Source organism: Pinus tabuliformis, chromosome J (genome assembly GCF_031772625.1).
Source record: "Pinus tabuliformis cultivar Carrire ecotype Pingquan chromosome J, CPIR1, whole genome shotgun sequence".
Taxonomy (NCBI): Eukaryota; Viridiplantae; Streptophyta; class Pinopsida; order Pinales; family Pinaceae; genus Pinus; species Pinus tabuliformis.
In genome coordinates, this window is record NC_142295.1 from 378027037 (window position 1) to 378039392 (window position 12356).

The window sequence follows — 12356 nt, forward strand, 5'->3', positions numbered from 1 at the left end:
GGATAGGTATTCGTCCATGCTTGGACATTCTACTTTTCATCCCTGCCTTTCGCTCTAGCCCAACTGTAGTGCCACATGTCAAACAATGAGCCAATTACAGGATGTTGGAACTTCCTATAACCTTTTTACCAAAAACTTCTAATTCTTTAACACAAGACTCCTAAATCAATTTCAATGCATTTTAATAACTATAGGACTATTAACTAATCAATTTTCAAGGAATTTAAGAGATATATGATGAAAAGAAGTAGGAAAATGATATGTTTTAGGGGAAGAAAAGGAGGTCATGGGATGGTACCAACAACCATAATGAAAATTACATTAAAAAAATAAAAACAAAATACTTAGGTTGATAGGCCTTCCTTTGAGTGAGCTTTTTCGTCTACCTTTTGCTTCTATGATTGACAGCTGGTGTGCACCTTCAACTGGCATATGGTTGAAATCTGTCATGCAACTCCATTTCTGTTTCTCCTCTTCAGCTTTCTGCTCTTCCTGTTCTCTTCCATGACCATTTCTGTTCCTCCTCTTTCCGCTTTCTGCTCTTCCTATTCTCTTCCATGCCTTACTGCAATAATGTTTCCGGGATCTTCCACTACCTGCTGCAATAATATGTCCCGTTTCTGCTATGCACTCTGCTGTGCACGACCTATCCCTTAGTTATTCAGTATACCCTGTTTACAGCTCTGTTTTCTTGTTCAGAAATTGCTCGCTCAAGTGCTCAGAGTTCTTCTGTTCAAATTTCAGGTTAGTGCTCTCAAAAATGGGTTTTCTGATCCCATTCTCTCTCATTTTGCTTCCACCATTTTAATCTCAGCCCAGTGTTTTGTTATGGGCTTTTTTTATGGCAGGTACAAGTTAAATCAGTTTTCTGCGTCGAACAAATTAGCTTTCTTCCTTGAATCTGTAAGCCTTGCAGGTACCCGTGTAGCCCATTTTCCTGGTTCCTGGTTGTATTAAGTATTTGCTTAGCATCTGCACTCTAAATATTAATGGTATTGAAATTTTCATTAAAACCTCTGAACCTTCTACTGTCGATGGCAAAAATGAAGAGTGTGCTTTCCTAGAGGTCGTTGAAAGGGTTTTTGAAAGATTTTCTGAACCATTTCATCCCTTTCAACACTATTTATGTACATGTTTAGATGGTTTACGTATTTAGTGGCAGGAAAATGAGGGCTCAGTGGTTGCTGAATCAATTAATTGAAAGTATCCTCCGAATCATTGAACTTACAATGTTAATAAGTCAATAGACCAATTACACAACTTACATTGTTCCTCCCACTTTGGTTGAAACATGGGTTTCGCCTTCTGGAAAGAATCTTGCCAATCCAAAATCTGCTATTTTAGCATGAAATTTGTGATCTAAAAGTATATTGGGACATTTGATATCTCTGTGTATAATGCGGACATCGGAATCCTCGTGTAGATATGCAAGTCCTTGTGTTGTGCCCACTATAATCTTCAAACGATTTTCCCAACTCAAATATAGGTTGACTATGTACTGTTGTGCCCTGGTTATTTGTAGTCTCTAAATACAACTGCAGGGACTGCTGCTGTGCTTATAATCCAAATGCAAATAGATGGTATTCAATTCCTCTTTGTTTTCTTCCCCCGTCCATTTGTTTTCCTGTGGCAGCAATTGGTCAACAGCTCCTTATCAAAGGGAGGTCGACTGCATCACACCATCTTGCAGTCTGTAATCCAATAGCAAAGAAATGGAGGTTGCTGCCTACATTGCACCGTCCTCGTTTGAATCCGTGCATCTGTGGAATTAAGAGAAAATTTGGCCCTACTTCAACTTGTCCTAACGATGAACCACGCTCATTCAACTTGTCCTGACGATGAACCACACTGGATGGTTCGAAACGCGTCGACAAAAGTTTTTCTATGTGATTTTCGCCAAAGATTCTTCAAAAAACAAAAATTTTAAGAAACTTATAATATAAAATAAAATTTGTGAGTTTTTGTTTATAAATAATAATTTTAAAATATTTATAATATAAAATAAATTTTGTGAATTTTTGTTTATGAATAATAATTTTAAGTAATTAGAAGTAAAAATTGAACTTTCTTTCTCTTGAAACCAATGTTTTCTTAACTCATATCCAACTTTTTAATGTAAATTGAATATCTAGAGGTTTTAGGAAACCATTAATATATAAAATAATAGTTTTAAATTTTCCAAAAATTAAATTTTTTTACTTTATAAGTAACTTTCTAGTGTAAAATGAAGTTTTAAAGTTTTTAATAGGTAAATTAATAAATAGAAAAAATATTTATTTTTGTTTAATATTTTTTTTTTATATAATTCGGTACCACTGAATGCATGTAGAGCTGCAGGGTCTGCATCGTAGAGCTTCAACTTGTTGATGCCTTGGCTCTTGATCAGCTGCACTACCTTGGAAGTCGGGGGAAGATTGTCTGCTTTGCGACCATAGTTGATACCCACAGTGCCAGCCCCTGCAAACCAAAACAAAACAAAAAATGAAATTTACTCGGTCAATCACAGAAATCAAAGCTCAAAAAGAAATTTTGATGAACCAGACAAGAAAATACATTTTCTCAGCTGCAGAAGCAACGATAATCGGAGAAATTAAAGCTAAAACCGCTGCAGAGGCAACGATAGTCGAAGAAATTATAGCAAAAACCCCGGACGAACAAGACAAGAAAATGCATTTTATCAGCTGCAGTAGCAACGATAATCAGAGAAATTAAAGTTAAAACCCCCGACGAACCAAACTATAAAATGCATTTTCTTTTCTGGTTCTCAGCTGCAGAGGCACTATAGTCGAAGAAATTAAAGCTAAAACCCCTGACAAACCAAATGATAAATGCATTTTCTTGTCTAGTTCTCAGCTGCAGAGGCAACAATAATCGAAGAAATTAAAGCTTAAACACTTGATGAACCAAACGATAAAATGCATTTTCTTGTCTGGTTCTCAGCTGCAGAGGCAACGATAATTGAAAAAATTAAAGCTTAAACCCTGGACGAACCAAATGAAAATGCATTTTCTTGTCTGGTCCTCGGCTGCAGAGACAACGATAATCGAAGAAATTAAAGCTAAAGCCCTTACAAAACAAACGCTAAAATGAGTTTTCTCACCAGCAGAGGCAACGATAGCCAGAACCACCGCAATCGCGATCAGCACCGAACTCGTCCGGAAGCTCATGCTGAGCAAAGAAACTATAACCGACCAAAGCTTCTTTCAAGTTCAACAAAATATGGCAGCGCGGGTTCTGAGATTCAAAATTCCAATCTGGAGCACCATTATACAATTCAAAATTTGGTGGCAATTAATATCAGATGGTATGGGGAATGGATAGCATATGATACACGACATGCCATGATAGACATGCCGCTCATTTCAATGGGCATCAATACAAACAACGAGATGGATGATCACATCATGCATATCTCCATCCCTATTAACCAGAAAGTGTTTGCTTGAAAATTAAATAGATGTCAGAGTGTCCGTGCCCTGAGGTCCGTAGGGAGTGTATTAATGGATCTATAGAGTTGGAAATAGGCGTTGCCCTCGGCGGCTGGTTGACACTAAATGCACATTTTAAATTGTTGTTGCCTCACTCGCCGGCTGGCTGACACTAAATGCACATTTTAAATTGTTGTTGCCCCACTCGATGGCTGGCTGACACTAAATGCACATTTTAAATGGTTGTTGCCTCACTTGTCGGTTGGCTGACACTAAATGCACATTTTTAAATTGTTGTCATCCAGGCATAGTCAAAGAAATGGCCATAGTCTAACTAGAAGGAGGAATTGCCCGGAAAGCTATGGAAATTCCTATCATATTTAGAGAAAATCTGGCAAGGATTTTTGTAAATCCAAGTTATAGTTGTTAAACTTCAAAATTTTAGGTGTCTTAGACGTTTTTGATGGTGCTGAATCCATTTCCACCATCAAAAACATGATTTGAACACTATCTCTCCAAGATTTTTTGAATTTTTTTCACCGGGATTCCAACCACTTTTGACCGTCCGGGCAATTCCTCCGCCTCGGTAGATGACTCCAAAGAAATGCCCCACTCGGGGGTTGGCTGACACTAAATGCACATTTTAAATGTCGTAATCTAACTAGCTGGAGGAATTGCCCGGAAAGTTATGGAAATTCCAGTCATATTTAGAAAAAATCCGGCAAGGATTTTTGTAAATCCAAGTTATAGTTGTTAAACTTCAAAATTTTAAGGTTCCTAAACGTTTTTTATGGTGCTGAATCTATTTCTACCATCAAAAACAGGATTCAAACACTACCTCTACAAGATTTTTTGAAATTTTTTTGCCCAGATTCCAGCTACTTTTGGCCATCCGGCAATTCCTCCGCCTCGATAGACGACTCCATTTTAAATTAGACAAAGAGATGTCTACAATCGGCCCTCCAATTGTAATAACTGCATTAATAATTAAAACACGTTTTTTTATGTGGGTCATTTTTTTATGTTGGAAGACGCTCCGTTTAAATTTGTCCAAATGGCTCCAATTAACTAGGAATTTCAAATGTGAGTATCACCATCTGCAACTCTAAACCTTATTTTAATTATTTTAGCACACAATGTCACCATCTGCAACTCTAAACCCTATTTTCATTATTTTAGCACACAATGTTAATGGTTTTACTTTATTTAATGGGCAAATTATCGAGTTTGAAAGTCAAATTCTATCCATGATTCCCATAACATTTTGTTAATTTTGAACCCTTCATCATTATAATTAACTACGCTCATAGGTAGTTATGTTTATTCCCAAACACCTTTCATTTAATTATTCATTATATTTACTATGTAAATTGAATATCCGTTGGTAAACATTTTTTTAAGCAAGCCAGAATTTTTATATTTTCAAAAGTATACATTAAATATACTCATGAGTTCATGATTGGAGTAGTTTGTATCTTTGAGTTGTTTGCACAAAGAAAAACATGTATGTGCTTAAGAGAGACATGAGCTGTGACGCATGTCTGCGGTACAAATAATAAAACATCAAAGATTAACTGTTACAGATTATTATGTAGACATTGTTAAATTTTAAAATATAAAAGATTATTAAAACATTAAACATTTAACGTTAATAAAATATTAATTAATATTAAATATTAATAAAAATGAATCAAACATTGAATATTAAATATTAATAAAACATTAAAAATTAATAAAATATTATTAAAACATATTAATAAATCATTAAACATTGAATATGATAAAATATTAAACATTAATAATAAAAATTGAACATGAATTAAAGATTAAACACTAATAAAACATGAAACATAATTAAAACATTAAACATTAAAAAACCATTGTTAAAGCATTAAATATTGATAAAACATTAAATATTAGTAAAACAATGTAGCTAAAAACATTATAACTATAGAATATTGTGAATATTTAGGAAAAAGAAATTATAAATATTAAATAGAAAAATACAAACATAAAAAACAAAAGATATAGGTTTAAATATATTTGAAGATATATGTATAAAAATTGAAATATAAAATAATGGTAGAAAATAGAGATTAAAATATGAGATTTTTAAATAAATTATAGAGAAAATAATATGTGTGTGTGTGTGCGCGCGCGCATGTGCTTTTCCTCTAGTTTCTGTTACTTGGGGGGTTCATAGTATTTTTGAGTGGTTGGCGAATGTTGGTGGGCTCTTGGGCTCGATTTGGGATGGTATCAATTGTTGCAAGGGCTAAGTTGCGCAGATTTTATTTTGGTCTTTTGTGGCCTTTAAAAGGTCTACCTCACTTCCTATGGTTTTTTTTTGGAAAATGAATTTCGAAGAAAGAAAGGATTTTTTTTTCTATAATGACAAATGATGTGCGAGTGTGGACATAAGGTCCATGAGTCACGTGAACAGTTCATTAGCCTCCGTAGAGACCCGAGTTAGTTACCAGGCCTGACTCGCTAGGTAGCAGCTTGGAAAAGCAGTCTCGGGTTCTCTTAGAGGTCTCAGGTTGTCGTTATGGGATTTTTGAAATTGGTAAACTACACAGTACCATAATGATAATGTAACAGCCCTGGCTAAAAATCCATGTAAAAAAAATATAAGACCATGGTCAATGGGACACGTATTCCAAGCTTAATGGTGGGCAAGGCATCCTAGTGGGTGTTCATTTCGATTATTATGGCTAAAGGAAAATGGCAAAGGCAATGAAAAAGGCTTTGGAAAGGCAAAATGACATTTTTTGCACATTTTTTTATGAAAATAATGGAAATTAGGAGAAAAGGGAGGTGAAAGTTTACAGGTTGCATGTTAGAAGGAAAATGAAGGAAAATAATGGAAAATGAAGAAAATAGAGGCCTCATTGATAAAAAGGCTTATGAGGATCAGTTGGAAAGCTTGATCAGTTCAGTTTTGGAGCTCTCTCATTATTCTCTCTCTCTCACTCTTGGACACTTAGAGTTTTCTTGGAGCACTAGGGAATTGGATCAAGAAAGGAAAAGAAGGCAAGAGGAAGCAAAGATCAAGCAAGGGAAAAAAAGATCAAGCAGCTACAACATGATTCTTTGCGGGTATTGATTTGCATGTGTGATTTCCTTGCTAGATTTGGCATGCATGGTATTGCATGTGGTTCTTTTGTTGTTATGTCATGGATCTTGCCAGGTGTGATAGTGTTTTTTAGCCTAACCTTGCCATTTCCTGATAGCTTTGATGAGATGGGTTCTCATACTTCGGTTGAGCTGGATCGCCGGATGGATTCGAAGTTGAGTGGGGTGGATTTCCTAAATGACAAACACATGGCCTAGTGGTCCCTAAACCGAACTGTGGATCACATAAAGCCACTGGGTTGTGGTAAAGCCAGGATTGTGTGCCTCGGTGGGCCTAGGAATCCTTGTTGATGAATGGCGGGATATATGGTAAAGCCAAGAGGTGGATTGCTCTCCGTTGGACCTAGTAGTCCTGAGATGGGATGTACGGTAAAGCCTGGAGAGTGGGTCTCGGTGTAGGGCCTAATGATCCCTAAATTGGATTGTGGATTACGGTAAAGCCTGAGAGACTAGGAGGCACTCAAATTCCTCACGGTGTAGGTGGAGAACTCCGGTAGCATCCATGCTTGTTTGGTTCTTTTCGGTTGGTTACTGCTAGGTTGTGCTATATTCTTTGCACAACTACCCCACGTGGAGGGGGGCCACAGGTGCTACCGGGGGGTGGTTACCCCCTTTGTTGGGGGGTAAGGAGGGGGATGGTAGCCCCCCTGCACGGGGTCTGGAGCAGCGCCCCAGGAAATTTTTTTTGGACCCTATATTAGGTGGGCAGACCTACCTATGTTTTTGTGCATGGATTTCACCCATGGTTTTGGGCATGATGGTTTTTAGCCCATGGTATTTTGTAGATCTGGTTAAGGGAACTACGATTATGTTCTAATCTAGGGTTAATGGATTGGGGTTTATAAATGCATAGGCATGTATATATATGTATTGTGACATTGAAATGAATATAATGAAAAATCAATCTGGTATTCCCGATTTTGGGATCTAGGGGGGAATCTCTGTGTATATTTGTTTTATGTTTTATACTCTCGCCATTATTTATTTTTTGTTTTTAGAATTCGTATGCAGGTAATTTTTGTACGGGGTTAAAACCTACATTTGGTATCAGAGTTGTTTTGGCTTCAAGGGGCATCTTTACTACTAAGGGGTTTTTTTCTCGGGCCTGTGGTAGACCCTATTCAGTGGGAGATTTGTGGGATTGATTCTTGTGGTGAAAGAAGATGGCGAGTAGTGGAAAGATAGAGATCGAAAAATTTAATGGTTAGAGTTTTAAGTTGTGGAAACTCAAGATGGAGGATCTGCTAGTGGATAAAGTCAATGGATCGTGGTAGATCCTGACACTAAACCAACAACAATGTTAGCTGAAGACTGGGCGAAGTTGGATTAGAAGGCAAAGATCACAATATGATTGTGTGTCTCAGATTCAGTATTGTTGAATGTATCAGGGGAAGCTTCGACAAAGGCTTTGTGGGACAAGTTAGGGACTTTGTACCAATATAAGTCTTTGGTGAATAAACTGTTCCTATGAAAAAAGTTGTATAACCTGAGGATGAAAGATGGAGACTTAGTGACAGAGCATTTGAACATATTTAATAATGTGGTAAGCTAGTTATTATCTGTTGATGTTAAAATTTCATATGAAGATAAGTGCATCAGTTTTTTGTGTTCTCTACCAGATTCGTGGGATAGTCTGGTTGTTGCAATAGGTAGCAATGCAACTGCCTTGCAGTTTGATGAAATAGTTTCATCCTTGTTGTCGGAGGAGATGAGACGGGAAAACATGGAGAGCCAGAATGGTGATGCCTTGCCTGTACGAGGACAATCCCAGCACAGAAACAAAAATAAGTCCTCGAGTGGGAGATCTAAATCTAGAGGGAGTTCTAAATCTCCAGCGAAACCTATAAAGGTGTGCTAGAAATGTGGAAAGGAAGGGCACTTGAAAAGGGACTGTAAATCTAAAGCTCTTGAGAAAGGAAATGGACCTGATGATGCTCCTTCTGCAGAGGCGAAAACCACCTCAGATGAAGGTGAGGATGTGTACTTGGCTTCTTACTCAAGTACACATGTAGATCATGAGGCATGGTTTACTGACTCAGGTGCATCCTTTCACTTCACTCCCCATAGAGAGTGGTTCTGCGAGTATGAGAAATATGATGGTGTTGATGTGTTCTTAGGGGATGACAGGAAGGCTAGAATTGTTGGTCGCGGAAGAGTCAAGTTGAAGTTGAAAGGCAGAAGGATTCTAACACTTCTGGGTGTTCTACATATTCCTGCATTGGCCAGAAATTGGATTTTTGTAAGCAAGCTGGATGATGCAGGTGTAAAAATAGTGTTCGAGAAATATACCTGTAAGATTATTCGGGGAGCACTAGTATTGATGTGGGGAGTTCGGATTGGAACTTTGTACAAGCTTCAAGGTGGCACTATTAGTGATGGGCGCAACAGTTCTGTGCTTCCTAAAAAAGGAGCAAACAATCTAGTGATCTCTAGAGAAAAGACCATGCTATGGCATCAAAGGCTTCGACATAGTGGAGAGAAGGGCCTTTGAATACTTCATGGTAAAGGTATGATAGAAGGTATGTCTAATAGCTCTCTGGATTTTGATTTTTGTGAAAATTGTGTATATGGGAAGCAGAATCAGGTAATAGGGCGAAACATATATTAGAGCTTGTGCACAGTGATGTGTTTAGACCCGTGTCAATTCCATCACTGGGAAAGTCTGTGTACTATGTATTATTTATAGATGACTTCTCAAGGAATACATGGATATATTTCATAGGAAGTCCTCGTCAAGTGGAAAGACACCTCTCTAGAAGATGCGACCTGGGAACCAACCACTATCCTTCAGCAGTTTCTGCAGCTTCATCCTTGAGGACAAGGCTATTCTTATGGGGGAGGGCATGTTAGGGTCCAACCCTAACCCCCTTATTTATGTAATAGGATCGAGTCATAGTTATAGTTAAGTAAAGAGTCAATAAAGCCTATATTAATGATTGTAAGTGGTTGACCCGGATTTAAAGAATGGACCATAGTTAGTTGCAAATGGGCCATGGTATTAGATAGATGTTATTAATAAAAGCCATAGTATTGACCCATGGTATTGCATGTATGAATCCTATATAAAGGATAAAGACTCCCCTCGAGGAGCATTGTGTCTTATTTTGTAATTGAGCCCAACTCTATTGGAGGTTGCCCCCTCGAAGAGGCAAGTGAACATTGCTTTCCTTTCTGAATAATAAAATAATTGCTGTTATTTCTTATTGTTCTGTGTTCTGGGTATGTTTCTTCGCATATTTGGTATTCTGGTATCTTCTTGCAAGTCAAGAGCATAACAAAATATATGAGCAACACCAAGCTAGCTTTGGAAGATTAGGCATTCCTTGGTAGTAATTTACAAGTGTAATAGAAGCCAGATGGCCACAAACTCTTAACTGACCGCTCACACCTTACCAAAACCTCAGAGTGGTGCTCTAGTGAAACCCAAAATGCAAATGAAAGTCAAAGGAGGTTGGAGGACTAGGGTAAATCGGTTAAGGTTTAAGCAATTCAATCTCAGCCCTTGGTTTCCACAAATTAAATCTCTATCATTGAGGGTGCCAAGCACAATAGTCACACGGAGTTCACATGGACAGGGGTTGTGAGGCTTATGCGTGCAATGACATGTGTATGTTGTGGGCCAGCATTTCAAATCACCATTTCAAATATCCCACATGAATGCTATGGAACAACCATCTATTTGTTGGTATGTAACAAAATTGCATAAATATTTGAGTGTACAATGTAATGATTGCACAATAAGAGTGCAACCAATCATATTGAAAATAAATAGATTAAAACATCATTAAAAATTAATAAAATTGAATTTCTAATGTTAAACTTTGGAAAAGGATACAATTTTTTTTAGTCAAAACAAACTAATAGCTAGTCAACCCAAAAACTGGATACAATATTTCATGCCTGCGGTAGGTATAATAAGTTAGATTTGAAGGGCCATTTGTTTAGACAACTATAAAAAATTGGCTTAGAATATAACCACTTTTTTTTCCGAAGAAATAGAGTTCATAATTTCTATTAGATAAGAAATTACATGCTGTTGATGCCATTGGCATATGCTGTAGTGTGGTTATACCACTGCTCAGGAAAAAAAAACAAAATTACATCATAATAAGTCCAAAACAGAGATACGATGGTTCTGTATCTCTCAGAGAGGAAACTAAGTCCCAGCAAAAAACCAATAATGTACCGAAACTGATAGAGTGTATCCGCTGTACCGAAACAAGTTCTGTATAGTGGCTGTTAGGTACAATGAAAATCATAGCAAAAGCAGAAGATCGTAGCTGTACTGTGGCTGTTATATACAGTGAGAAAAACATAGCATGTCATCAGGTGGGGGCATTTCCCCCCTGTAGGAGGCCGTCGATATATGGTCGATGAAAGAATCTGTGCATCCCATCCAGCTTATATTCCTTGATCCGCCAATCGCCTAGAGGTCGATCCGCCTTTTCTTTCGAGAGTCGGTCAACAATTGAATTTCTTTCCCTGTAGATATGAGAAACAGTGATCTGGTCAAAATGTGTTTTGAGAAAAACAATTTCTTCCAAGATATGTTTCAAAGAAAAAGCATGACAGATAGTTTTGTTATTTGCCCAATCAATCACAATCTTTGAGTCCCCAAAAATTTGTATTTGCCGACAGTTTTTGGATAAAGCAAAATAGAGGAGGTGTCTCAGAGTAATGAGTTCAGCATGGTTGTTGGTGCCCGGACTGAGTCCCAATCTCAGGTGGAAATAGTGTGTATCTGAGAGGTGAAGAAGGATGCCCCCCCCATAGCCCTGTCTCGGCGCTGCGCCATCAAAATATGCCCATGGCATATTCTTGTTTATAATTTCGGGCAAGATGTTCCTGGGGGTGATATGTTTATTCTCAAATGGGATCTCCGTGTATGCCGCACATATGGATGGTGGAAGTTGGTGCCAATTGACTATGCAGTCCTCAAAGATTATGGCATTGCGCTTGTTCCAGATGAACCAAGACACCACCAGCGGTAGGTTCCTAGCTTTTTCTGAGGCCACAACAGACCACCACTGTTCCCAGGCCGAAGGAATGTCCGCGCCCTGCCAAACAATATTTAAATTGAGGGCATGTGTGACCTGATTCCATAATTCCCTTGTAATCTCGCAGGTAAGAAAAAGGTGTATAGTAGATTCTTCCTCCTTTCTACAAAGGACGCACCATGTTGGTCCAGCAAATGCTCTTTTCCTAAGTATGGAGCCAGTTGGTAGTTTGTCAGCCAGAATATTCCACATGAGCAATCGAGTTCTTGGTTGAGCTTGTAAATGCCAGATGGCAAACCACCCGGATTTTAGCATTTCGGGCTTCTTAGCCTCGATCAACTTGTGGTATCCAAACTTCGGAGCATAGTAACCAGATTTTGAATGCGCCCAGATTAATTCATCCTCTGCTTCCTGTAGCTTAATGTGTGTTTCCTTTAGTGCCTGTATGTAGCCTTTCCAATTGGACTGCCATTCATCTGTCAATTGCCACTGCTGGTCAGTTATCCAAGCCTGTGTAAAAATGGTTGATTGTTGCGGATCACCAATCTGTGCAAGATATTTTATACCCCTGTTGTTGAGGTATCGGACCAAACTATCCGGTAATAGGTGCGCGTTCCCCGAGCCGGGCCAAGGGTCTAAACCGATGCGGACTTGTGATCCATTACCAATTCGCCATAGCAGGTTGTCTCTGATGAGCGGCATAGCGATTAGAGTGGCCTTCCAGATCGCAGAGATGCCTTGACGGTTCCAATGGGGTCTGCGGATCCAGTCAATGATGCTTGAGGGCCAGATATAC

General features: G+C 38.2%; 1 protein-coding gene across 1 annotated transcript; it reads right to left on the reverse strand.

Moving 5' to 3' along the window:
• Positions 1-2200: 2200 nt before the first annotated feature.
• LOC149227306 (glucan endo-1,3-beta-glucosidase 11-like) lies at positions 2201-3239 on the reverse strand. Its single transcript, XM_089380460.1, has 2 exons — positions 3101-3239; positions 2201-2457 (listed from the first exon to the last, which is right to left on the reverse strand). The coding sequence occupies exons 1-2, from the start codon at positions 3165-3167 to the stop codon at positions 2201-2203; spliced, it is 324 nt and encodes a 107-aa protein (XP_089236586.1). The 5' UTR covers positions 3168-3239.
• Between the last annotated feature and the right edge of the window lie 9117 nt (positions 3240-12356).

Coding starts and splice junctions, on each gene's coding strand:
- LOC149227306 (XM_089380460.1), bottom strand. CDS start 3,167: ATGAGCTTCCGGACGAGTTCGGTGCTGATCGCGATTGCGGTGGTTCTG. Junction 2,458..3,100: donor GGCTATCGTTGCCTCTGCTG/GTGAGAAAACTC, acceptor TTTGGTTTGCAG/GGGCTGGCACTGTGGGTATC.